The following is a 24,065-nucleotide window of genomic DNA, read 5'->3' on the forward strand; positions in this document are numbered from 1 at the left end:
TGGAGCAGGGGTGGTGTTCCAGGCCAGCAATACAGCTCTGGAAACAGAAGGGCCTCATCCCTGCTTAGAAGCTGTTAAATTGTAAACTTCTGGAGAAGATCTTCCATAATACAGTCTGTCCCTTCTAGCCACATGGAGATGGTACTCTAGAGAGCGTGGAGGAGGTTCTGAAAGAAGGAACAGCAGCTAATGATAAGCAGGCTGTCCTGAAGTGGTCTGCAAGTCACAGCTAAAACAAACACAAGGCTTCCCTTGTTAAATAGGATCTGGTCATTCCCCTGGAAGTTCGTAGCAACCAAAAGAGACAGCAGCATCCCCAGACAGCTATAGAAAGTGCCTGCAATGCTCTAGCAATATCCTTCATTCATTCAGAAAGTACTAATTGAGCACCCACTATGTGCCAAGCACTGTCCAATAGCAGTAGACACAACAGACCAACATCACGAGTCTTATATTCTGGCAGGGGAGAGAAAGAGTGAAAAATGACCATAGAGCATGTCCAGTGCTGAAGAGTACTGTGGAAAGAAACAGGGAAGGGGTGTCACATGTCTGAGCAGGGTGATCAGGAATGCACAGGAACACAGAGTAGCCCAGAGAAGACCTTGAATTCTGTTTGGAGTGGGATCAAAGAGGATGCTTTTTTTGTGCTTAGTCCTGACTTCTAAGTGAGGGTTTCCTGGCAGCCAAGGGGAGGGATGCATTTTTGGCAGAGGGAGCAGCAAATGCATAGGCATGAAGCTGTGAAGGTATGGACACGTTTGCGAAATTGTAAGCACGTCTGGTATGGCTAGAGAAAAAAAGAGAAGGGAAATGCAAGACTTGATGCTGGAGAGGTCAGCTGTGGCCAGACTGGGAGGGCTCTGTGATGTACACTCTGACTCTGTAGATGCTGGGGTGACTCCAGGGCATGTCTGCCGTGGCTGCCTTCCTGAGCGAGTGATCAGTGGCCCCAGCCAGACTGGAGGCATGGCCTTTATAACCAAGAAAGAGTTAATAAAGGGGATATTTCTTCCCAAAGGCCCGTAACCTGAGTCTTATCAGACAAATTTCCTTAGTGGGGCATCCAAAAAATACTTTTCCAGTACTCCCCAAAGTGTCAAGGTCATCATAAACAAGGAAAGTCTGATAAACCATCATAGCCAAGAAGCGCGTAAGAACACATGATGACTTGTTTCAGGATCCCATATGGTGTCCTGCGTGGGATCCTGAAACAAAAGAGACTAATGAAATTTGAATAAACTATAGACTTCGGTTAATAATGGGGGCTTCCCTGGTGGCTCAGATGGTAAAGAATCTGCCTGCAATGCAGGAGACCTGGGTTCACTCCCTGGATTGGGAAGATCCCTTGGAGAAGGGAAGGGCTACCTACTCCAGTATTCTTACCTGGAGAATTCCATCAACAAAGGACGCTGGCAGGCTACATTCTATGGGGTCACAAAGACACAACTGAGCAACTAACCATCAGTTACTAATAATGTATCAATATTGGTTCGTTACCCGTGACCAAAAAACATACTATAAGATGTCAGTCATGGGGAAAATAGAGGCAGGGTATATGGGAGCTCTCTGTACTGTTTGCAATTTTTCTGTAACCCAAAACTCTTCTAAAATATATTTTATTTAAAAAAACAGACGTGATAATATGGATGCAATTAAAGTGGGAAAACCTTTGTAACTCCCAGATTTACTTGGGTTTCCTTATCTCTGGAAGGATTGGTTCTTTTCCAGTTCAGTTTCTCCCCCCACAAATGTTTTCAGCTTCACCAACATGGAAACAAGTACGTGTGTCTGTGTAGGTGGGCACGGGAGGTTGGGGAAGCTGGGGATGCTGAGGTTGAGACCACCTCTGTACTGAAGTCCCAGTACTGCTTTTTCTCCCCTCTAGGACCAACAGAGGCTTCCAGGGAGGTGAGGCATGTGGCAGTTCATTAACATCCTGCTGTTCCACACTGGTGGTGCTTTCAGTTCCTGTGTGGGACGTTGGTCTGGGACACTTGGATCAGTCAATAAAAGGCCACCTGTGACAAAGGGCCTGAGCCACAGCAGAAAGCAAATGCCTCAGGGACCAGACCCCCTGATCCACCTGTGGGAAGGTGACCTCTACTAGGAAACTTGCCTGCCCCTCAGGGGCTGGCTCAACGTGGAGCGCGTGCAAAGCGAACCTTTTGTCCCTCCGTTTCTGGTGCACTTTTCTCCGTTGTCTCCTACTCTGTCCGTGCCTGTGTCTGACTGTGTGTGTATATTACAGTCGTTCAGTTCAGTCGCTCAGTTGTGTCTGACTCTGCGACCCCATGGACTACAGCACGCCAGGCTTCCCTGTCCATCACCAACTCCCGGAGCTTACTCAAATTCATGTCCACTGAGTCGTCGATGCCATCAAACCATCTCATATGTATACTTTTCTCACATCTAAATTCTTCTTTAGTAACAAAGAATGCTCTCTCAGCAGTCCCCAAAATATTCTGTTTTATTTCTCTCCCCATCCTCTCTCAGTAAAGCATGGCTTCTCCCCTCTCCGTCTGGAAGGACCAGTGATAACCCTTAACAGTTGTAGATGTCAATAAAGACAAGATCCAGCTACATCACCTTAAGTCTCAAACATCTCATTGAATCTGCTAAGAGATGTCTTTCTTGGTCCATCTCAGTTTTGTTTAACTCCTAGCTTCCCTATAGTGATGCTGGACACCCTAATCTTCCAAACGATTTTGAAGCTTCACAACTAAGCTCCTTGGCATCCTTTGCATCAGTAATTGGCTTTTCTCATATTAGCTTACCAATTGATAAAGGAAGTCACATTAACCTAGTTAAATTCATGGGGGGGGGGGGGGAACAGATCTAACTACCCTTCTTCCAGATGTATAACAGGTCCCTTGCTGCTGTTGCTGCTGCTGCTGCTAAGTCACTTATCAATCACTTATAACCTCCTGGGCTTGACTACATGCTCGGTTCTGCAGCAGCTCCCTATCCCAGCTGAAGCACTGAGAGTCTTCATATATTCATTGTCCCCAAGGCTGCAGAGGGGCACTTCCACCTGCAGATTCTTTCTTAACACCTCTATCCATCAGAGTCTAGGCAGGGAAATGGAAACCAACATAGGTCTTTCAGCAGAGGGAATTTAATACAGGGAATTGGCTGCACAGTTAATGAAGGAACTGAGAAGATAAATGGTACAAATTGAGTCAGTCCAGAGATCAACAAGAAGAAGCAACCACTATTGCTCCTAGACCTGGAGGGGCAATGAGAGAAGGTGATGTTACTAGAGTCCAAAAGCTGAGACAATCCAGCAGGAGATAGAATCTTGTATAGAATGCCTGTCAGGACCTGAAGCAACTGACGGTATGTGGCCACTGCCAAGGATGCTGTCTAAGACAAGCAAGAGAGGGAGAGATACCTTTGCTTCTTTACTTCTTACCTCCAGTCTTCTGGCTGTGGTCCTCCATTCACAAGCCCACCTGCCCAGAAGCCAGAGAGCAAAGGATTCTGAGCATTGTGGTTCTCCACGAGATGGAGCAGAGTAGCAAGTGTGGGGAAGGGGCCTGAGAGCAAATGCACAGCCTCCACCCTCCCCACCCTCTTTGTTGAAGGCTGAATTGGCCCTCATCCCTTCCAGATAGCTGCTTTTTGCTAATTTCTCTCATGAAGACATCTGGCAACTTGATACAGGCATCATATTTTTGTATGCTCTCCTGGATTGAACAGATGAAGGAAGAGAAAAAAAAAACCAGAATCCTCCATTACTTTGGGGTGGGAGCGCTGAGCTCCATAATATCTGTAGTCATCAAATCTTGCTCATGTGGATAATTGCTGTCCCCAGTCCTTTACAGGAGAGCAGTGTCTCTCTTTTTTTGTGGGACCATCAAGGTAGACTGGTTCTGCTTATTCTTACAATGGAGCCTGGAGGCTCAAGGACAGCTTGAGCAATTATCTTCTATTCCTCAAGACCAAACTCATAGGCCAGACCCCCGCTATGCAGCCACATTCTGCCCTGGAGGGCCTGTGTGCACTGGCGACTCCAGAGGGCGGGTGAGTTGCTTCAGGGGACCTCAGCTCTCATCTGTGTGGTGAATCCTTTCCAGGCTGCCTTCCCTCTGACTGTCTCTCCTCTGCTAGCTTGGAGCCCTTGCTGCTGACGTAGGAGCACACGCAGAGGGGAATGTGGACAGGAAGCGTCCAAGGGCAGAGCAGAAGAAACAAAGGGACCTAAGTTTGTGCAGCCAAGAACATAACATGAAACAAGATGAGGGACTCGGGCTGGACTTGTTTTGTTTTGGAGCATTTCAAGGGGCCAGGCACGCAGTTGTGTTTGGATTGGGAAGAAAGGGATAACTGTGCAGAAGAAAATCCATTTCAGATTTTAGTCTGGCCATTACTGGATTACAAAAAACACCAAGAGGATTAAACTGTGTGAACGTATGAAAGCAGTTGTACCCAGACAGGAGGGGAACTTGTCTCCTCCTGGGACATGTTTGGACGGTGTTTGGAAGCCGTGGCTTGCTTGTCCATCCATCACTGATCTGGCACCACTTGGAGCTGTCTGAATTGTTTTCCTTTTCCTAGCATTAATGATAACTATTAAATATGAATAACAGTGCTGGTTAGGACTCTTGATTCAAAGTGACAGAAACCTCAGAACTACCTCATCAAATCCAAGGAGTTGAACTTGCAGCCGGAGACACAGGGAGATGCAGTAGAATCGGGTTCACAGTTTTAATTCTGTTAAGATTTGTTCTGTTTCTTTTTGCTCCTCTGGTCATTTCTCTTACTTGTGAGCTTCTCTCTCTCCCTGCAATAGCTCTCTCTATTTTTTCCATGTTAGTTTGCAGGGTTCTCATAACAAAGCACACCAACTGAGAGGCTAAAACAACAGAAATGCCATGCCTCACAGTTCTGGAGGCTACAAGTCCCAAATCAAGGGGTCAGAAGGACCGTGTCCTCCCTGAAGGGAAGGCTCTCCCCAGGCCTCTGTCACTGCTGCTGGTAGTTCTTAGCTTGTGGCAGCATAACTCCCATCTTGTCTGTGTCCACCACCCCCCCCTTTTTTTAGGACACAAGCCACATCGGATGAGAGCCTACCCCAGTGACCTCATTTTAACTTGATTACCTCTGCCAAGAGACTATCTCCAAGTAAGTTTCCATTCTCAGGCACGAGGGATTGGGACACCAACACCTCTTGTGGAGTAGGACACAGTTCAGCGCAAACACTCAAACGGCCACCAATGGCTAGTGCATGTTAAAATTTACTAATTTTTATTGTGGCTGCACTGGGTCTTCATTGATAGCTAGTGAGTTTTTACCTCTTACAATCATCATAGCTAGAGACCACATTCCTTTTCACTTCCTGTTTTCAGAAATCCCAGGGAAGAATTCCAGCTGACTCAGCTTTGATCAGATTCTGATCTCCCCGACCCCACCCCCCAGAACTGTGGTTAATCTGGCTTTATTAAGGCTCCTAACCCTGAACCTGGCATCTGGTCCCATCACTTCATGGGAAATAGATGGGGAAACAGTGGAAACAGTGTCAGACTTTATATTTTTGGGCTCCAAAATCACTGCAGATGGTGATTGCAACCATGAAATTAAAAACGCTTACTCCTTGGAAGGAAAGTTATGACCAACCTAGATAGCATATTCAAAAGCAGAGACATTACTTTGCCAACAAAGGTCCGTCCAGTCAAGGCTATGGTTTTTCCAGCGGTCATGTATGGATGTGAGAGTTGGACTGTGAAGAAGGCTGGGCACTGAAGAATTGATGCTTTTGAACTGTGGTGTTGGAGAAGACTCCTGAGAGTCCCTTGGACTGCAAGGAGATCCAACCAGTCCATTCTGAGGGAGATCAGCCCTGGGATTTCTTTGGAGGGACTGATGCTAAAGCTGAAACTCCAGTATTTTGGCCACCTCATGCGAAGAGTTGACTCACTGGAAAAGACTCTGATGCTGGGAGGGATTGGGGGCAGGAGGACAAGGGGACGACAGAGGATGAGATGGCTGGATGGCATCACTGACTCAATGGACGTGAGTCTAAGTGAACTCCGGGAGTTGGTGATGGACAGGGAGGCCTGGCGTGCTGCGATTCATGGGGTCGCAAAGAGTTGGACACAACTGAGCGACTGAACTGAACTGAACTGAACCCTGAAACAATCAATGATGGCCAGGGAGTCAGGGCCCTTTAAGAATGTGGCAATTCCTCCTAAAAAAAATACAATATAAATGAACTTATTTACAAGATAGAAACAGACGCACAGGCATACAAAACCAACTGATGGTTCCCAAAGAGGAAGTGGTGGGGGGAGGAATAAATTGGGAGTTTGGAATTAACAGATGTACACTACCTTATATAAAATTGATAAACAACAGGGATTTACTGTATAGGGCAGGGAACCATATTAAATATCTTGTAATAAACTATAATGGAAAAGAATTTATATAACTGAATCGCTTTGCTGTACACCTGAAACTCTCACAATATTGTAAATCAACCGTACGTAAATTAAAAAAAAAAAAAAAAAGAATATGACACTTTTTACAGAACCCATGAATCTGTCAGATCATCTAGTTAATGCCGGGTACACATCATCGCCAAATCATAATGGTTTATAGCAAAGGGTTCACTCTCTCGCGTTCACAAAGGGCAGAAGGAGGGGTGGGGTGGGGAGGAGTATTAGCTCTGAGGTCCCCTGGGGACCCAGGCTGACAAGTGACCCCAACTGTGCCGATCTCCGTGAACTCCGCGCCAGAATGAAAGAGCTCTAGAGAGTCCTGCGCTGGCAGTTAAATCTTCTACCTGCAAGTGGGGCACCTGTGCTCACACCCACAGGCCTCAATTAGTGAACGAACCTCTTGCGGTGCGCCACCCACCGGTGCTTGGAAGGCAGCGCACCAGAAATGGCTGCGGAACAGCAGCGTCGGCGCTCACGACCCACACGATGGGAGCAGCGGGAAAAGGGGTTCCCAGCAGCAGGGAGACGCTTCCCCAGAATAAGACGGGGCGCTGCACCGCCAGCTCGTGAAGGAGCACTCCGGGGCCTTCCCCGCCAAGGAGCGGCAACCGGAAGACAGCGAGGGTTGAAAACACTTGGGTTTGGGCTTCCCTCATAGCTCAGTTAGTAAAGAATCCGCCTGAAATGCAGGAGACCCCGGTTGCATCCCTGGGTCGGAAGATCCCCTGGAGAAGGAATAGGCTACCCACTCCAGTATTCTTGGGCTTCCCTTGTGGCTCAGCTGGTAAAGAATCCGACCTTTATGCAGGGAAACCTGGGTTCGATCCCTAGGTTAGGAAGATCACCTGGAGAAGGAAACAGCTACCCACTCCAGTATTCTGGCCTGGAGAATTCCATGGACTGTATAGTCCATGGCGGCCCAAAGAATTGGACACGACTGAGCGACTTTCACTTCACTTCACTTGGCTGCAGCATGGCACGTCTGAGGGGAGAGTGGCAGGGACTGGGCAGGAGAGATGGCCAGGCTGGGCATGAAGAGAAGCGTGTCTTCTAGGGAGAGCTTTGGATTTTGTCCCCAAGACAGTGAGGCGCCAGCAAGCATTTCAGGCCAGGAACAGCAGGGTCAGACTTGCATCTTAGGAAGAGCAAGTGGCCTTCCAGTCATGTGAAGGAAGGGATTGGAGAGCGCTGGAGCTACACAGAGATCAGGGCAGGATTTTGTGGTAGAAACACCAGGTCTGGTGCTCTTTGGCGTGGGAGTGCAGTTGTGACACATACAACAGGAGTGTGTGTGTGTGCTCAGTCGTGTCTGACTCTCTGCGACCCCATGGACTGCAGCCTGCCAGGCTCTTCTGTCCATGGAATTCTCCAGGCAAGAATACTGAAGTGGGTTGCCATTCCCTTCTCCAGGGGATCGTCCCAACCCAGGGACTGAACCCATGTCTCTTGCAGTGGCTTTGTGGAAATGCCTCAGAACTGGCTCCTGAAGGAAGCAGAGGCTTTACAAGCTGATGACAAAGCTGACCAGAGGCCTGGGGTCTGAGGGCACTCAGGTGGTTGAGAACAAGACTGAGCATTTGTTGCGCACATTCAAATTGCAGAATTTTTGATGCTGTGCTGGAAGGGCTTAAAGGTGAGCATTGGTGAAGTATTGCTAAGTCACTTCAGTCGTGTCCGACTCTGTGCGACCTCATAGACGGCAGCCCACCAGGCTTCCCTGTCCCTGGGATTCTCCAGGCAAGAATGCTGGAGTGGGTTGCCATTTCCTTCTCCATGGTGAAGTATTGGGTCGGACCAAAAAGCACTCTTTGGCCCGACCCAAGAAAAGGTTCAGAAAACAGAAAACTTTCCACTGACTCCACTAAGGTCCTCAGGTTGCTTCGTGGCACCTGAGAACAATTAACTTCTCCACCCCACCCCTACATGATGCTTCCTTCTATGCCAAGTCTTCCAGGCAGAGTTCTCGTGTATCCCCGGCAGCACGTGGTCTTTCTCTGGTAAGAGCCCAGTCTCTCTCGTCTTACTCACCAGCAGGTGAACGCTGATGCCCCACCTGTTGTACACAGTCTCCTCCCTGACAAACGTCCCTGCGTTAGCATGGCTCCTCCTCAATCCTCTGAAAGATACACCTGCACGTGTTGCGAATTTGGGCTGCTCACCTGGGGAGGATTCGTGTGCCATTGCCTGCCATGGCTAACCCGAGAGCCGCTGGGGAGCACACGGGAGACGAACCACACAAGAGAACACTGAGTGGAAACCTGGATACAGCCCGTGAGCCAGAAAATGGCAAACAAGCTCCACCCATCATCCCTGCATGAGAGATCCTCACTGCCACAAGTCTGGGGCTGGCTCTCGGGACACATGGAGGACCTGTTTAAAAAAAAAAAAAAAAAAAACTCAGGCCTTCCTGAATGAGGATGCCTAGTGAAAAATCCACAGGAAGGCTACAGAAAACCATTTTCTGCCTTTATTTCCCTCGTGTGCATTAAAAGTGCACAGCTGCTGGACATGAAAGATTCTTTTACGCTGCCCTGTGGCTCATGGGCTGGGTGTGGATGCTCGGGGCAGAGAGGAAGCCAGGTGGGAGGGAAGCGGCGGGGAAGCGCCTCCAGGGATCTCTGCCTGGATCTGAGTGTCTCTGAGCATGACGGCCCAGATTTCTCCACGCACACCCCCGCCTATGTGCTCTCTGAAGGAGCTGTCCTTCACGTATGTAGTTGATGCTCTGGGTGAGTTTGTCTGTGGGGATGTGTATATGTTTTTCTTTTTGATCTGAAAATTGGTCTTTGGGTTCACAAGCAGCAGCTGCAGCTGCCATAATTAAAATGAAATAACCCACTTCCTCCAGTCCTCAGGGAGAAAAGCTTAAGAAAAAAAAAAAATCCATATTGTAAGTGGACTCAGGAATGTGGTGAATCTTTTATTCTCTCCCTGTTCACTTGAAACGTTTCATGGGTTTGCTTTTCTCTGGAGCCAGAGGAAGAGAAAGGAGTGATCCTTTGCTGCGCGTTTATCCCTGTCCCAGGGATACCACACAAGGCTGTCCCAGCTGCACAAGCCAGGGTTTGAACCCAGTTTTAATGCTTCATCTCCTTCTCCTCTGCCGCATGCCATTCTTTTATCCTATTAGACCCCAGCTCTCTCATACTGATCTGATTCCGTCCGGAGACCTGGGAGGTTTGGTATTATTAAGATGTTATTGAATATGTTGGCACATATAATTGTCTTGGATTAGAAACCAAAGCTCTTAGCAGAGTAACAAAGTGAAGCATCCCATGCTAAATGATTCCATGCTAATGAGATGGTTTTCAGAGAATTGGATTTGTTCTTGAAGGTGTTGCTTAGAAGTCGCTATTCAAACCAGGCTGGGAAAATAAAACCCCAGAAGAACCATAGACTCTGTGGTCTGATTGGATGTCAGTTGAAGGGAACTGAGGTAGAAAGGGACATCTGTGTGCCCGGAATTGAAGCCACAGTGGTCACCCTCTTCAAGAAAGTCTCAGTATGGTGGAGGAGAAAGACATGCTGACAATTCCAAGATGCTGGTAATAAGCGCTGGAAGTGTTAGTTGCTCAGTTGTATCTGACTCTTTTCAACCCTATGGACTGTAACCCGCCAGGCCCCTCTGTCCATGGAATTCTCCAGGCAAGAATACGGTTGTAGGTAACCATTCCTTTCTCCAGGGGATCTTTCCAACCCAGGGATCAAACCTGGGTCTCCCGCATTGCAGACAGATTTTTTTTTTTTTACCATCTGAGCCACCAGAGAAGCCCAATAAGCACTGGGTCAAGGGTATTAACAACCTGCTATAGTTGCAGCATTTTTTTCTCCCAAAATCAATGACTTCAGTTGGTAAATTTGTGAGGAGAACAACCTCACTGGGAGGGCATAGCCACAATGTTGAAAATAAAAAGACAAGAAGAAATTATTACACATTCTCATGAATGTGCCCAGGGCCTGGCATTTAGTTTCTCTAAGTCATTATTATCATTCCCATTTAATAATGAGGAAACTTAAGATTCGATCTCTGGATCGAGAAGATCCCCTGGAGTAGGGCACGGCGACCTATTCCAGTGTTTTTGCCAGGAGAATCCCGTGGACATAAGAGCCTTGTGGGCTACAGTCCATAGGGTCACAAAAAGTCAGACACGACTGAAGTGACTTAGCATGCATGCACAAGGAGCTAAGTGGTTTGCCCAAGGCCCCATAGGTATAGCCAGTAACCTGGGGGCGGTTGGAAGATGTGATTAAGACCCAACCTATTTGCTTCCTAAGTCCCTTCTCTTGCCACTATGCCAGGCTTCCCTGAAGAAAACCTACACCCTGGATTGTCCAGTGTATAGCACAGCCATCACCATGTCCCATATTTAGAATGAGGAACTCTTTTTTTCCCTTGGGGAAAAAAAAAACAAGTTTTTGCAGCAGGCATCTCGATGGGAGTGATTCATGACCGTTCTCTACAGGCTGCAGGTGTGCCGATCCAGATGGCGTGCACTGAGCCCTCCGAGCAGTCCTCCCAGACAGTGACGTCAGCCCAGAGACTCTGGGTTCCTCACTGACTTTCTCCATGGCCCAGCAGAGGAGGCCTGGGTATTCAAGTGTGTTTCCCTGGGCTCCTGGTCTGCTGCTCCTATTAAACTTAGCTGACAGAAGTTAGCATTCCCTACAAGAGAATAAGGAGGTTCCCTGCTACCTTTGGAATTCTCTGCAAGAGACTGTAGTCCGTGTTGTTTGGGAGGCAACTCAAGGTATTATCTTCTAGAGTGGGGTCACCTGGGGGAAAGCTGGTGGCGCTAGAGGTAAAGAACCTGCCTGCCATTGCAGGAGACGTAAGAGACACGGGTTCCTGTCTGGGTCAGGAAGATTCCCCTGGAGAAAGAAATGGCAACCCACTCCAGTATTCTTGCCTGGAGAATCCCACAGACAGAGGAGCCTGGTGGGCTACCATCCACGGGATCACAAAGAGTCGGACACAACTGAATCGACTTAGCATGTACGCACTCACAGGGGAAAGCTAACAGGAACAAAGGCACTTGGCACTTCATTCCATCTCAGCCTCTCAAAAGGCAGCCCAGGAAACCATCCTGCTTCCCCCCACCCGCTTCCTAGGGCAGGCGGGAGGTATGCTGGGAGCAGAAGGTGTACTGGGCTGTCCAGTGTACAAGTGTCCACACAGATCACAGCACGCTTTAAGGCTCACCTGGGAAAGGAAAGAACCGGATCCAGATCTCATCTGCTACGCTTCCTAGCTGGGGGATTAGGGGCAAACTGCTGGAATTCCCTGAAGCCTCATTTTCTCATCTGCAAGTCTGGAAGGAATAGGCTTGTTTCCTATGGCTGTTTAGAAGGTTGCTGCTGCTGCTGCTGCTAAGTCGCTTCAGTCGTGTCCGACTCTGTGCGACCCCATAGATGGCAGCCCACCAGGCTCCCCCGTCCCTGGGATTTTTCAGGCAAGAACACTGGAGTAGGTTGCCATTTCCTTCTCCAGTTTAGAAGGTTAACTGAGCTCCAATATGTACCAGCCTCGAACACTGCCCAGTGCCTGGCACACAATTAGCTTCCTCCCCTTCCGATCCGTACTGTGCAAGCTTGCCAAATCCATCTTCCTGCAACACATCTCTAATTATGTCACATCTCTGCTCAAAAGCCCTTGGTGGCTCTATTACTCAGTGAATGATGGCCACCTTCTCTGTTTTGACGTTCAGGGCCCTGCTTCTGAGGGCCCGTGTCATCTGTCGGGTGTCTTCTACTTCCCTCCACGCAGTCCTCATTCTTCATCCACACTTTCCCCTCCCGTGCCTTCACTCCCTCACACGAGCGCCCCGCCCTGTCCCCATGCCAACCCCCCAACACTGTCCCCAGTGCCCAGCTGGGCATGGATGGCATGCTGTCCAGTCAGTGCTCCCTGGTTTGCTGACATGGCCTCTCTGTCCCTCCCTCCTCTGACTGTTTGTTTTTCTGTTTCCACCTCCCAAACTGCCCAGCATTCCCCTTACTTGCAGCCTTACCACCCTGTGAGTCCTTGAGGGCACGGTTTGCTTCTGAGTCCTCAGTTTGTCCTGTATCACACCTAACACATGGAATAGGAGTGAGTGAGTGAGCAAGTGAGCAAGTGAAGGAATGAACACCCTCATCCAGTCCTAACTGCATTGCCCTTCATAAACTGCTCGTACATGAAAGGGAAAGTTTTAGTCGATCGGTCGTGTCCGACTCCTTGCGAAGCCATGGACTGTAGCCCACCAGGCTCCTCTGTCCATGGGATTCTCCAGGCAAGAATACTGGAGTGGTTTGCCATTTCCTTCTCCAGGGGAACTTCCCACCCCAGGGATTGAACCCAGGTCTCCTGCATTACAGACAGATTCTTTACTATCTGAGCCACCAGGGAAGCCCTAAAGCCTTTGGTCAATCCTTGGGTATTTTGGTTTCATTAACCATCATGCGGTGCTTATTGGAGGTATAGCCAGCCCTTTATACCCACAGGTTCCACATCTGTGGATTCAACCAACCACAGATTGAAAATATTCTAGGGGAAAAAAAAAAATCTCTAGAAAGTTCCCAAAACCAAACTTGACTTTGCCCCACCGGCAACTCTTTATATAGCATTTACATTGAGTTGGACATGACTGAGTGACTGTACTGAACTGAACGTATCATTTCCCTTGTGTTAGGTATCATAAGTGATCTAGAGATGATTTCATGTAGATGGGAGGGTATGTGTAGGTTACATGCAAATGCTATACCATTTTATGTAAGGCACTTGAGCATCCATGGAATTTGGTACCCATGAGGGATCCTGGAACCAATCATCCTGCATGTACCAAGTGATGACTTTACTTTGAAAAAGGGAATTCAGGGATACAAACTGAAAATGTAAAATGAAGAAAAGGAGTAAAGGTTTTCCCTGGAAGCTTAGCAAAGGTGAAGGTGGAATAGAAGGAAAGCTGTAGTTCTGCGGCTTCTTCAAGATGGAGGGACCAGATAAAGGTCCCAAGTACTAGCTCTGGCCCAGATCTCTGGAGGCAGAGTGAGACTGTGTGACCTGGACAAAGGAGAGGGGTTTGAGAAAGACACTAAGTGCTTCATCCAAGTCACTGGGTACGATCAGGACCGCAGGGCGGCCCTTGCAGGCCAAGCCGACAGCGCGGAGTCCTGAAATCCACAAGGCGCTGGGCACGGGAGAAGAGGGCCACACACAAGAGGAACGGCCTCTAACCACGTCCGTCGTTACAGCAAAACAATTTCCTGCTCCCCTCTGAAAGTTTGGAGGGTAACCTTGTAATGAACAAGGCATAGTAAATAGAAATTAAGGGCACAGTAACCATTACCGCTCATTTGAGATTCATAAAATGATAGACATTTCCTGTGATTACTGCCTATGTTTTGTTTTAGTGAATATAATACGATTTATAAAGACTTTTCTAGTTTACCTCCAAACTTAGTCTTGCTGATTGTACCTGGCAGTGTTTGGGAGCCTGAGCCCTGAGGGAAGGGTACTCCACACTTGGGCAGAGCCTGGCGAATGTTCCCACCTAATCCAGTCACTCTGTTTAGAATAATGAGAATTTACAATAAAGCAACAGGAAATGCAGATGAAGCTAGCAAAATTTCACACTTAGGGGAGTTTTGTCTTAATGAAGATTACCAGTAATCCCTCACCTTCTAATAGGCAATAACGTCTTCTTAGCTAGGCTCCTAGGTATATTTGGCAAATATGTACTCAGGGAATTTCTCAAACGATGACTTTGTACTTGAGGTGCCTGAATGCATCCTTCGTGCACTGTCCTTTAGCTTAGTGTGTCCTTCATATAAAAAGGCACTTTGTAGTGTCTTCAGTGGGTAAGTACAGCAGTCGGTGCAGGGAAAATACAGAGGACTCAAGTGTACTTGAAGTCCTCGAGTCTATGAGGACCTGTGTTCAAATCCCAGCTCCTCCTCTTGCAGTGATCTCCCGCAGATGGCTTAAAACCTTTGACTCTCTTGTCACCCTCCTTGGAGTGAGATGGAACTTTCTTTTATTCATTTCACAAAGCTTTATTGTGGACAGATAGCTCTTTGGGCACTGGATGTGTGGAGATGAATCAACATCGTCATAGAATTCTGGGGGCATAAAGAATCTTACATGTAGCCTAGCTCAGAGTTTTTCTCTTTCAGACAAAGACTCAAGGAGGGGAAGTGATTTGCTAGAGTTGCAGAGTGATAAGCAAGTGGACCAGAGCCAGACTCTTGGGTGTGAAGAGCTTTGCCCATGTGATTCCCAGATGATATAGCGCAGGGAGGGTGGGCCATTCTATCAGGCAGGATGCCAAGTGGTGTATTTATTTGCCCAGTGAATCAATGATAGGACTGCTGCAGAAGCCAGTGCCTTGGCCACATGCTCTGCCCCCTTCTTGCTCCCTGCTTCCATCACAGCACAGTCAGTCCTTCACAGAACACGCGGTGTCTACTCTACACCAAGCTGCCTTTGCCAGGCTCATAAAGAGGGCTGATCTGTAGTTCTGACCCTCTAGGGGTTTGGTAAGCCTGATGTGTCAACAGTGGCTGTCACACAAGGCCAGATGAGATGGGAGAAGAAAGAAAGGTTGCAGACAGGGTGTTGTGCAGGATTCCCAGGGTACTTGAGACCCTGCTTGCTTTTCTTCATGCCTGGGGACCAGGAACCTGTCCCCTCTCCCTACTGGTGCACATGTGCTGGCAAGAGATCTGCAAAACGGGGTCAAGGACACCTTGCCCCCACACTCACTTGACTCTCTGTTCTCTGCCTCAACAGGAAGGATCCCATCCCATCCTCCAGGATCTGATGGCCCTGGAGACAGGGCTTCAGGGCCCACGGACACTGCTGACTCTTCAGAACGTGCTGACATGGAGCCAGGTCAGTCCCTTGTCCAATCTGATTTTCTGTGTCATCGACTGCAAACCTGTGGTCTTGATGAGAAATGGCATCTTAGAATCTGAAAACAGGTTGAAGGCTTTTGCCAACTAAGCTGCCTAGAGAGTGCAGAGGTCAGGCCAGGGTGGAGGTGGCCTTCTTGGAGAGCAGATGCAGTGGCAGGATTGGTGGCTGCTGGAAGCCAAGCCAGTGCCAGCTTGGTGGGCGGACAGGGTGGGCAAGGGCCAGGCATCCAGCCGGGTGTGAGTGGGGAGCTGGCACCCAGGAGCACAGTGCATATCCAGGGCCACAGAGGCCGTGCCAGCCTTGACAGTCATCCCAGGGCCCAAGGCACCAGGGGCAGGATCCAGAGCTTCGTGGTTACCTTTCAAGCTGAGTTGGAGTGGAATTGAAGGCGTAGTTGAGAATGAGGTAGGAGGAAGTGTGTGGGCAGCTGCCCAGAGGACAGGTGGTCCACAGGCCAGGTCCAACTGGCCAGAATGGCTTTCCAGGGGCTTTTCTGATATTGCTGTGCAATGGCAAAACCAGAACACACCTGGGGAGGAGTAGGGAGTAGAGGGATGTTTCAAACTAGAGAAAGAACATGGCAGAGAGAAAGGGAGAATCATGAATGGAGCCTGGGTCATCAGAAAGGCTACAGAATCAGGGGGAAAGGTCAGGACCCAGGGGATGAGCCTGAGATGGTTGGATGGTATCATCAACTTAAGGGATGTGAGTATGAGCAAACTCCAGGAGGTGGTGAAGGATAGGGAAACCTGGCGTGCTGCAGTCCATGGGGTCGCAAAGAGTCAGACACAACTGAGCGACTGACTGGACAACAACAACAAACTGAACCAAGCACCACTTCTTACCTTGTGGACGGTCGTGCTGGGTAGAAGCCTGAGTCTTTCTAGGCTCAGTTGTGCTGCAGCAATAAATGAACTCTGGAATCTCAGCGGCTTAACAGAGTGAAGGTTTATTTCTTGCTCATGCTGCCTATCTAACCAAAGGGTGGAGGGCTCTGGTCTACCCAGTGACTCAGGCGTCAAGCTGATGACAGCTCTGCCGTGTTTTAGGTGTAGCCCCTGGAACAAGGGGCCACCTTGGTCTCCACATCAGGGGAAGAGGTGGAGGAAGGTTAAGCACTGGCTCTTAAATGCTTTGGCTCAAAAGTGGCACAGCCTGTGGGCCAGAACTAACATGTGGTCTTACCCGGTTTCTAGGGCTCTGGGAAATATAGATATTTGATGGGCGGTAACTGCCTCTATCATAGTAGATATTATGAGTTCCATTTTACAGGTAAGAAAACTGAGACTCAGAGACATTTTTTTTGTTTTCTTACATTTCTTTGGTTTTTTAATCTGGTGTGTGTGCGTTCTAAGGCACCTCAGTTGTGTTCATCTCTTTGCAAGGCGATAGACTTGTAGCCCACCAGCCTACTCTGTCCACGGGGATTCTCTAAACAAGAATACTGGAGTGAGTTGCCACTTCCTTCTCCAGGGGATCCTCCTACTTGGGGATCGAGCCTGCATCCCTATGTCTCCTGTGTTGATAGATCGGTTCTTTATGACTAGTGCCACCTAAAGTGAAGTCGTTCAGTCATGTCTGACTCTTTTTGACCCCATGGACTATAGCCTACCAGGCTCCTCCATCCATGGGATTTTCCAGGTAAGAATACTGGAGTGGGTTGCCTTTTCCTTATCCACCTAGGAAGTGCTTTAATCTGGTGTTCCAACCAAATAACTCATGTTCAGAACTAGTGACATTGACACATTCTAAAGAGATTATCAGTATTTTTTTTTAACCTGGAGACATTAATTATCTGAGGTCTCCCAGCTAATTGTATGTATGTATGTATGATCTGAGGTCTCCCAGCTAATTGTATGTATGTATGTATGATCTACCAGAGCCTAGATCATACATAACCTTAGATTCAATCATTTATTTACCAGTTCAGCAAAAACATATTGTATATTGACAGTAGACCCAGCACCACACTAGGCTCTGGGAATATAACAGGGAACAAAAACAGATGTAGCCTCTGCTCTCTGCCTGGTGAATGTCTATAACTCCAAGCTGGGATAAATGTTTGCCAGTGGAGACACAGTGGTTTTCTATACATGCTAAGTCAAATCAGTCATGTCCAACTCTTGCGACCCCATGGACTGTAACCCGCCAGGCTTCTCTGTCTGTGGGATTTACCAGGCAAGAATACTGGAATGGTTAGCCATTCTCTTCTCCAGGGGATCTTCCTGACCCAGGGATGGAACCCATGTCTCTTATGTCTCCTGCATTGGCCAGCAGATTCTTTACCACTGATACCACCTGGGAAGCCATAGTTCTCTGAGGATACCTATTAAGATTTTTGCTTTTTTTAGAGAGGGACAGGTAAAATGGGGTGACATTTATTGATGCATTGTGCCAAGTACTTGATTGATGCATCTCATCAAATAGCTGCAACCCCAAGAGATAGTTCTTATAATTCCATCTTGAGAGCCCCTTGGACAGCAAGGAGATCCAACCAGTCCATCCTCAAGGAAATCAGTCCTGAATATTCATTGGAAGGACTGATGCTAAAGCTGAAACTCCAATACTCTGGCCACCTGATGCAAAGAACTGAATCATGAAAAGATCCTGATGCTGGAAAAGATTGAAGGTAGGAGGAGAAGGGGATGACAGAGGATGAGATGGCTGGATGGCATCACCAACTCGATGGACATGAGTTTGGGTGAACTCCGGGAGTTGGTGATGGACAGGGAGGCCTGGTGTGCTGCAGTCCATGGGGCCACAAAGAGTCAGACACCACTGAGCGACTGATCTGAACTGAAGGTGAGAAAACTGAGGTTCGTTCGGCAAGAGGAGATGACTGGGCTCCAGGTGAACTCTTCCTCCCCATCCAGGCTCACTTGTAAGAAGGACGTAATGTTAAAGTTAAAAATTAAATCTCATCCCTCACTGCATCTAAACCCAAGAAAGGTGGTCTCCTCTTCCTCCCATAAATCCCCCCATCCCAGGCCTCTCTCTCACTGGTTCCCCGAACATCCTGCAGTGTCACATGTGAATGCAGCTCTGGGCTCTGACAGAGGGGCCCCTTGGAGGCCAGAGATGGGATCTCTCATTCCCATGTTGATGCTGCCCAGAGACCTGGGCCCAGAGCAAGGCTCGCTGAACCCACGTCCATTGAGACAGAGGAAAAATTGCAGGAACCTCAGTAGCAGGATCTGAGCCTGGCTGGATGGGGTTGAATCTCAGCCTTGGCACTAGGGGATTCTTCTGTCTAGAATGTTCCTCCTGTTCTGTCCTGTCTCATTTCCCCCTGTCCCTCCACTCACACTGAGTGCTGCATTTGCCCTTTTCTCCCCTACTCAGCACCTGTGACCAGCTCCTCTGTCGCATCCCTGGTCTGAGCCACCCTCTTGGACCTGGATTCCTGCAGTCGCCTCCTTGGGAGACTCTGCTGCCACCATTCCCTCCCGGGGGAGGGAACAGATCTGATCTGATGGGTTCAGTCAGATCAGATCACTCCTCTGCTCACAATTCACTTGTGGCTCCCCAGCTCATGCAGAGGAAAAGTCACAGACCTCACCCTGACCCCCAGGACTCACCTGAGCCAGCCCCTGTCCCCTCCTACCCCGTCTTTATCTATCCCTCCCTCACACCAGTGGCCCCTCTGCTTTTCCTTGAACCATAAACACATTACCATCTCAAAGCATAAGGCATCGAATCCCTTTTCCAGCTTTTGGGAGAACTCTTCAGGCAGAGGGAACAGACCTCCAGGTTGCCATCCAAGCGAGCAGAGCATAGATGGGGCTGAATCAGCAAAGCACTGTGTTTGCTCTTCAAGATGCAGCTGGGGTCCCGTGGTGTGAGCAAGGTGGACATAGAGGAGGTGAGAAGGGAAGGCAGTCCTTACCCTCCAGGTCTTCCTGTGCCCGTCTTCCCTTTGAATGTTCCTAGGTAGCATTTATCTCCACCTGGCACATTGTGCATTACTCTGTTTTCTGTTCTTCCCCCATTGGAATGTAAGCTCCGTGAAGGCAGGGGGTCACTCTGTGTTGTTCCGGCCGTATTCTGATGTCTAGAATACTGCCTGGGATGTAGCAGGCACTCAAGAAATCCGCACTGGATGACTGTGTAAACAACTGAACGAGAGATTCCATAGCGTGACTCGTTACACTCTTCTGTTCTCCGCACCCTGCCTTTATATGTGTTGTCCCCTCTTCCGGGAAGGTCCCCACTGCCTTCCTCCCTGCCCTCCCCGCCTCATTCTCACTCACTCTGCCAGCCCAGTGGGGCCACTCCCCTGCAGCACATCACCCAGGCGCTGTTCCTCCATTCCCCTGAGCCCAGGGTTTCCAGGGCAAGCTCAGATCCTCATCTGGGGGCCCCCGGAGCCTGGCGCACAGGTAGCGTCTAGTAACAGTTCATTGGGCTGAGCTGAGTTGACCAGGAACTCCGTCCCCGGGGCCTGTCCTCCTCCTCCTTCCCTCACCCGCAGTCAGGAGGCAGGAGCCCTTGTTGCCAACTGAGTCTCCCCCTGCTTAACGTCTGCCTCAGAGATCAGGAAGACGAGGCAAATGGGACACTAATGAAATTCAGAGAGAAAACTAAATTGGGAGGTGTTGCAAACACGGTGGAGGAGGGAGATGTGATTTAAAAGGCTTGCTCTCTCGCTCCAGGGTGGGAGGGGGAGTGGGGGTGTGTGTGCAGAGAGTGCTGGGCTGGAGGGAGCCTCACACAGGCCCACTTCTGACCCCTCTAGCTGGGGTGGCCTGCCCATCCCTTTAGTGCAGGGGCCTCACTGTTCTGGCTTTAAATTAGGGGCCTTTCCTTTGCTTGACTCATTCGTTCATTCATGCCTTCCCACCACCTTGCCCAAAAAGATTTGAGTGGGCTAGCAAAACTGTAGTTGATTAATTAAGATGAAGAACATTTAATGCAAAATTAAGATAGAATGTGAGGGAGGAAAAAGGGAAATGGAGATGAGAAGGTGATCGGGGCCAGTCAGAAGAGGAGGTTCGTGGGAAGGGGGGTTGGACACCGCTGTCCTGAGGATGGCACAGGCTCTCGTGACAACTGTGGGGGGCTGCAGCCGTGACCGATCTTTAGGGAGCACCTGTGGTCCGGGGGAAGTGAGGACAACTGCTGTCTCAATACCTGCTAACCTGTTCTTCTTGTCTTCAGTTATAGGCATCGGCTGACTGCTGTGTGCCAGGGACCACCCCACTCCCCACCACAGCACACTCTTTTCTCTCTATCTCCTTGAATGTTCACAGCAGTGATCTTTCCTCACAGGGTAGTCTTTTTTTTAATTAATTATTTTAACTGGAGGATAACTACTTTACAATGCTGTGATGGCTTTTGCCATACATCAGTATGCCTTGGCCATAGGTATACATGTGTCCCCTCCATCCTGAACCCCCTCCACGTCCTTCCCCTTCTCATCCATCCAGCTTGTCACAGAGTACCAGCTTTAGGTACCCTGTGTCACATCAAACTTGCCCTGGTTACCTATTTTACATATAGTAATGTATATGTTTCAATGAGTGAGTGTGAGTGATAGTTGCTCAGTCATGCCTGACTCTTTGCAACCCCATGGACTATAGCCTGCCAGGCTCTTCTGTTCATGAAATTCTCCAGGCAAGATTACTGGAGTGGGTTGCCATTTCCTTCTCTATGTTTCAATGCTCTTCTCTCCAATCATCCCACCCTCGCCTTCTTCCACGGAGTCCAAAAGTCTGTTCTTTACCTCTGTGTCTCCTTTGCTGCCCTGCATGGAGAATTGTTGGTACCATCTTTCTAGATTCCATGTATATGTGTTAGTATATGGTATTTGTCTTTCTTTTTCTGTCTTACTTCAGTCTGTACAACAGGCCCTAGGTTCATCCACGGAATTAGACCTGACTCAAATGTGTTCCTTTTTATAGCTGAGTAATATTGCATTGTGTATATGTACCACAACTTCCTTATCCATTCATCTGTCAGTGGACATCTAGGTTGCTTCCATGTCTTAGCTATTGTAAATACTGCTGCAATGAGCATTGGGGTACATGTGTCTTTTTCAATTCTGGTTTCCTCAGGGTATATGCCCAGCAGTGGAATTACCTTCTCAAGCTCATTTTAGGGATGAGGTGATTAAGGCTCAGAAATAGAGTCATCTTTTCAGCAAATGGTACTGGGACAACTGGAGATCCACATACAAAAACCTGAAGTTAGACCCCTCCCTCACACCATATACAAATATTAGCTCAACATGAACCATCCGTCCAGCATCCTGGTGGGTACCAGTAGGTGAATGCTGCCGTGAAAGAGGGTTGGAAGGTCACGGCCTCCTGGTGGAAGGCGTGGGATGCAAGACAGGGAGGCCGAGATGCCCTGTGATTCTTGTTTAAGAAATGATAAGCCATTGGAAGTTTTTGCACAGACACTGAACTGACGGTAGAACACTTACATGTGCAGAAGACTGTGATCACCAATAGGCAGATAGAGGTCATCCGCTACTCATTCAAAGCCAGTCACAAATAGAATAATGTCAGTGATCTAGAAGAGAAGGGGAAATGAGAAAAAGAAAGAGGAAGGGAAGTAACAGTGAGCACTCTCGGCGTGCCAGGCATTCACCATATCACCTAATCATCGCAGCGCTGAGGGAGTACTTTCTCCATCTGACAGATGTATAAACAGGCATCCACCCCCACCCCACCCCACCCCAGGGTTGTTGTTGTTGTTTGGTCACTGAGTCATGTCTGACTCTTTTGTGACCCCATGGACTGTAGCCCGTCAGGTACCTCTGTCCACGGGATTTTCCAGGCAAGAATACTGGAGTGGGGTACCATTTCCTTTTCTTTCCCAACCCAGGGACTGAACCCAGGTCTCCTGCATTGGCAGGTGGGTTCTTTACCACTGAGCCACCAGGGAAGCCTGCCTGCCCCAGGATGCCTTACTAGTAGATGCAGACTTGGGATTCAAATCCAAGTCAGTCTGCTTCTAAAGCCCATGATTACGTTTCCCACCACCCCACCTGGGCTTGGTATTGTTCATTTGAACCAGCGTGTTTACTGCTACAGCCTGCTCTTTTTAAAGTGCGTGTCTATCTTTCAGGCACGCTTTTTAGCTTTGGGAATATTGAACAAGAACCTCAGGTATGGTTCTTTGTCCCATCCTTTTGGAGTCCGCCATGGTAGCTGCCCCGCATGTAGCAGACAGTCAGCGGTCCTCACTTTTGTATCTGTTACTTTTCATAGACAACATGGCCACAGATGAGATATTAACAATTAACTAGAGTTACTGGTGACTCAAAGACAACTGAGTGGTCAGGCCTTGTCAGAACCATCCATCTGGTTAGCACTGGGAACCTGGGGGTTCAGAGAATATGAGACAGGGTAGTTACTTTGCTCAGGGTCAGGTTGGAGAAATGATCCTAATTGGGACACACTAATTCTCGTATGTGTGTGTGCTAAGTCGCTCCAGTTGTGTCTGACTCTTTGCGACCCACCGTGGACTGTAGCCCGCCAGGCTCCTCTGTCCATGGGAGTCTCCAGGCAAGAATACTGAACTGGGTTGCCGTGCCCTCCTCCAGGGGCTCTTCCAACCCAGGGATCGAACGCATGTCTCTTACATCTCCTGCATTGGCTGGCAGATTCTTTACCACTAGCGCCACCTGGGAAGCCCGGGTTCTTGTGTAAATACTGAATAAAGCAAACATGACTTATGCGGCTAAGAATGTGTTGTCACATTTGGTGCCAATTATGGCAGTGAAGCAAAGAGAAATGAACATTGATTGAACTTTCTGTGGGTTAGTATCTGTGCTAGGCACACAGCATGTCTTATTCTCATTATGCAAACCTATGCGTTTGGGGTTCTGTGAGCTAGGGACAGTCCCATTTTCCAGCAATCAAACTGAGACGCAGAGAAGACGCTTGCTGAGGGACACCTATGTCCTAGTTCTGGGTGGAGCTGGGCTTTGAAGCCAGGTCCGTGTGCCTCGTCCTCGGGGGTCCCCGTGCCATCCTCCAGCTGGGGAGCCACTGCCGGGTCTGGTCCTGGGGAGGCGCCCTGCTTCCATTTGTGTGGTACAGCAGTGCAGACACTCCTGCCGTGGCCGCCATACCCTCGTGCTGGTTTCTGGCTCTTTCTGCCCAGACCACCTGCCTGTCCTCCAAGACTCCTTCCCTCCCTGAGCTGGCACCTTCGTCTTCACTCCAGGCATCTGGGATACCCACCGTCCTGCCATCCTACCATCCTCTTTCCATGCCCAGTGTCTGCTTAATCAGTGTCTGGATTCAGTAAACACACAGATGGTCTAAGGAGGAGGAGGAGGAAGGATCTGGTGACCTAACATAAAATCCAAAAGGTGCCCCAGATGGAGCTTGAAACCCAGAAGTTCCCTGTTCATTCAGAAGAGGAATCCTGATTAGGGAACCATTTCTGGACAGCCTCTGCCAGGACTTTGGAAAGTGACAACCAGGCAGCTGTAGAAACCAGGGGTGGAGTTCTATCCTTCCCTGAGGCCTTGCTGGAGTCACAGTTCACAGAGTCGCATAACCACTGCTGCCGCTGTTCCTGCCCTTCTGCACCTCCTTTAATGGAGTCCTCGTCTGCCTGTCCCCCATCCCTGGGGCAGTGCTATGGCGCAATCTTGGGTGCACAGAATCATCACAGAATGACTTATAAGCTGAATCCCTGGTTCATTTCCAAAGAGGAAGGTCAGTTTCCCTCAGTGTGTTCAAAGACCAGATCCTCATAAAGGTAGGGCTTGCTGCTCA

At 48.9% G+C, this 24,065-nt stretch overlaps 1 protein-coding gene across 2 annotated transcripts in view; it reads left to right on the forward strand.

Annotated features, from left to right (window-relative positions):
* The window catches only part of TENM4 (teneurin transmembrane protein 4), a 3,327,204-nt gene that overhangs the window by 2,721,233 nt on the left and 581,906 nt on the right, over positions 1-24,065 (forward strand). For both annotated transcript variants that reach the window (XM_070782510.1, XM_070782511.1), the window contains one exon: positions 15,205-15,306. In XM_070782510.1, the coding sequence (XP_070638611.1) occupies positions 15,297-15,306 (10 nt within the window). In that variant the 5' untranslated portion in view covers positions 15,205-15,296. The remainder of the gene's footprint in view (positions 1-15,204; positions 15,307-24,065) is intronic.

The sequence above is a fragment of the Bos indicus genome, chromosome 29 (assembly GCF_029378745.1).
Source record: "Bos indicus isolate NIAB-ARS_2022 breed Sahiwal x Tharparkar chromosome 29, NIAB-ARS_B.indTharparkar_mat_pri_1.0, whole genome shotgun sequence".
NCBI classification, from domain to species: domain Eukaryota; kingdom Metazoa; phylum Chordata; class Mammalia; order Artiodactyla; family Bovidae; genus Bos; species Bos indicus.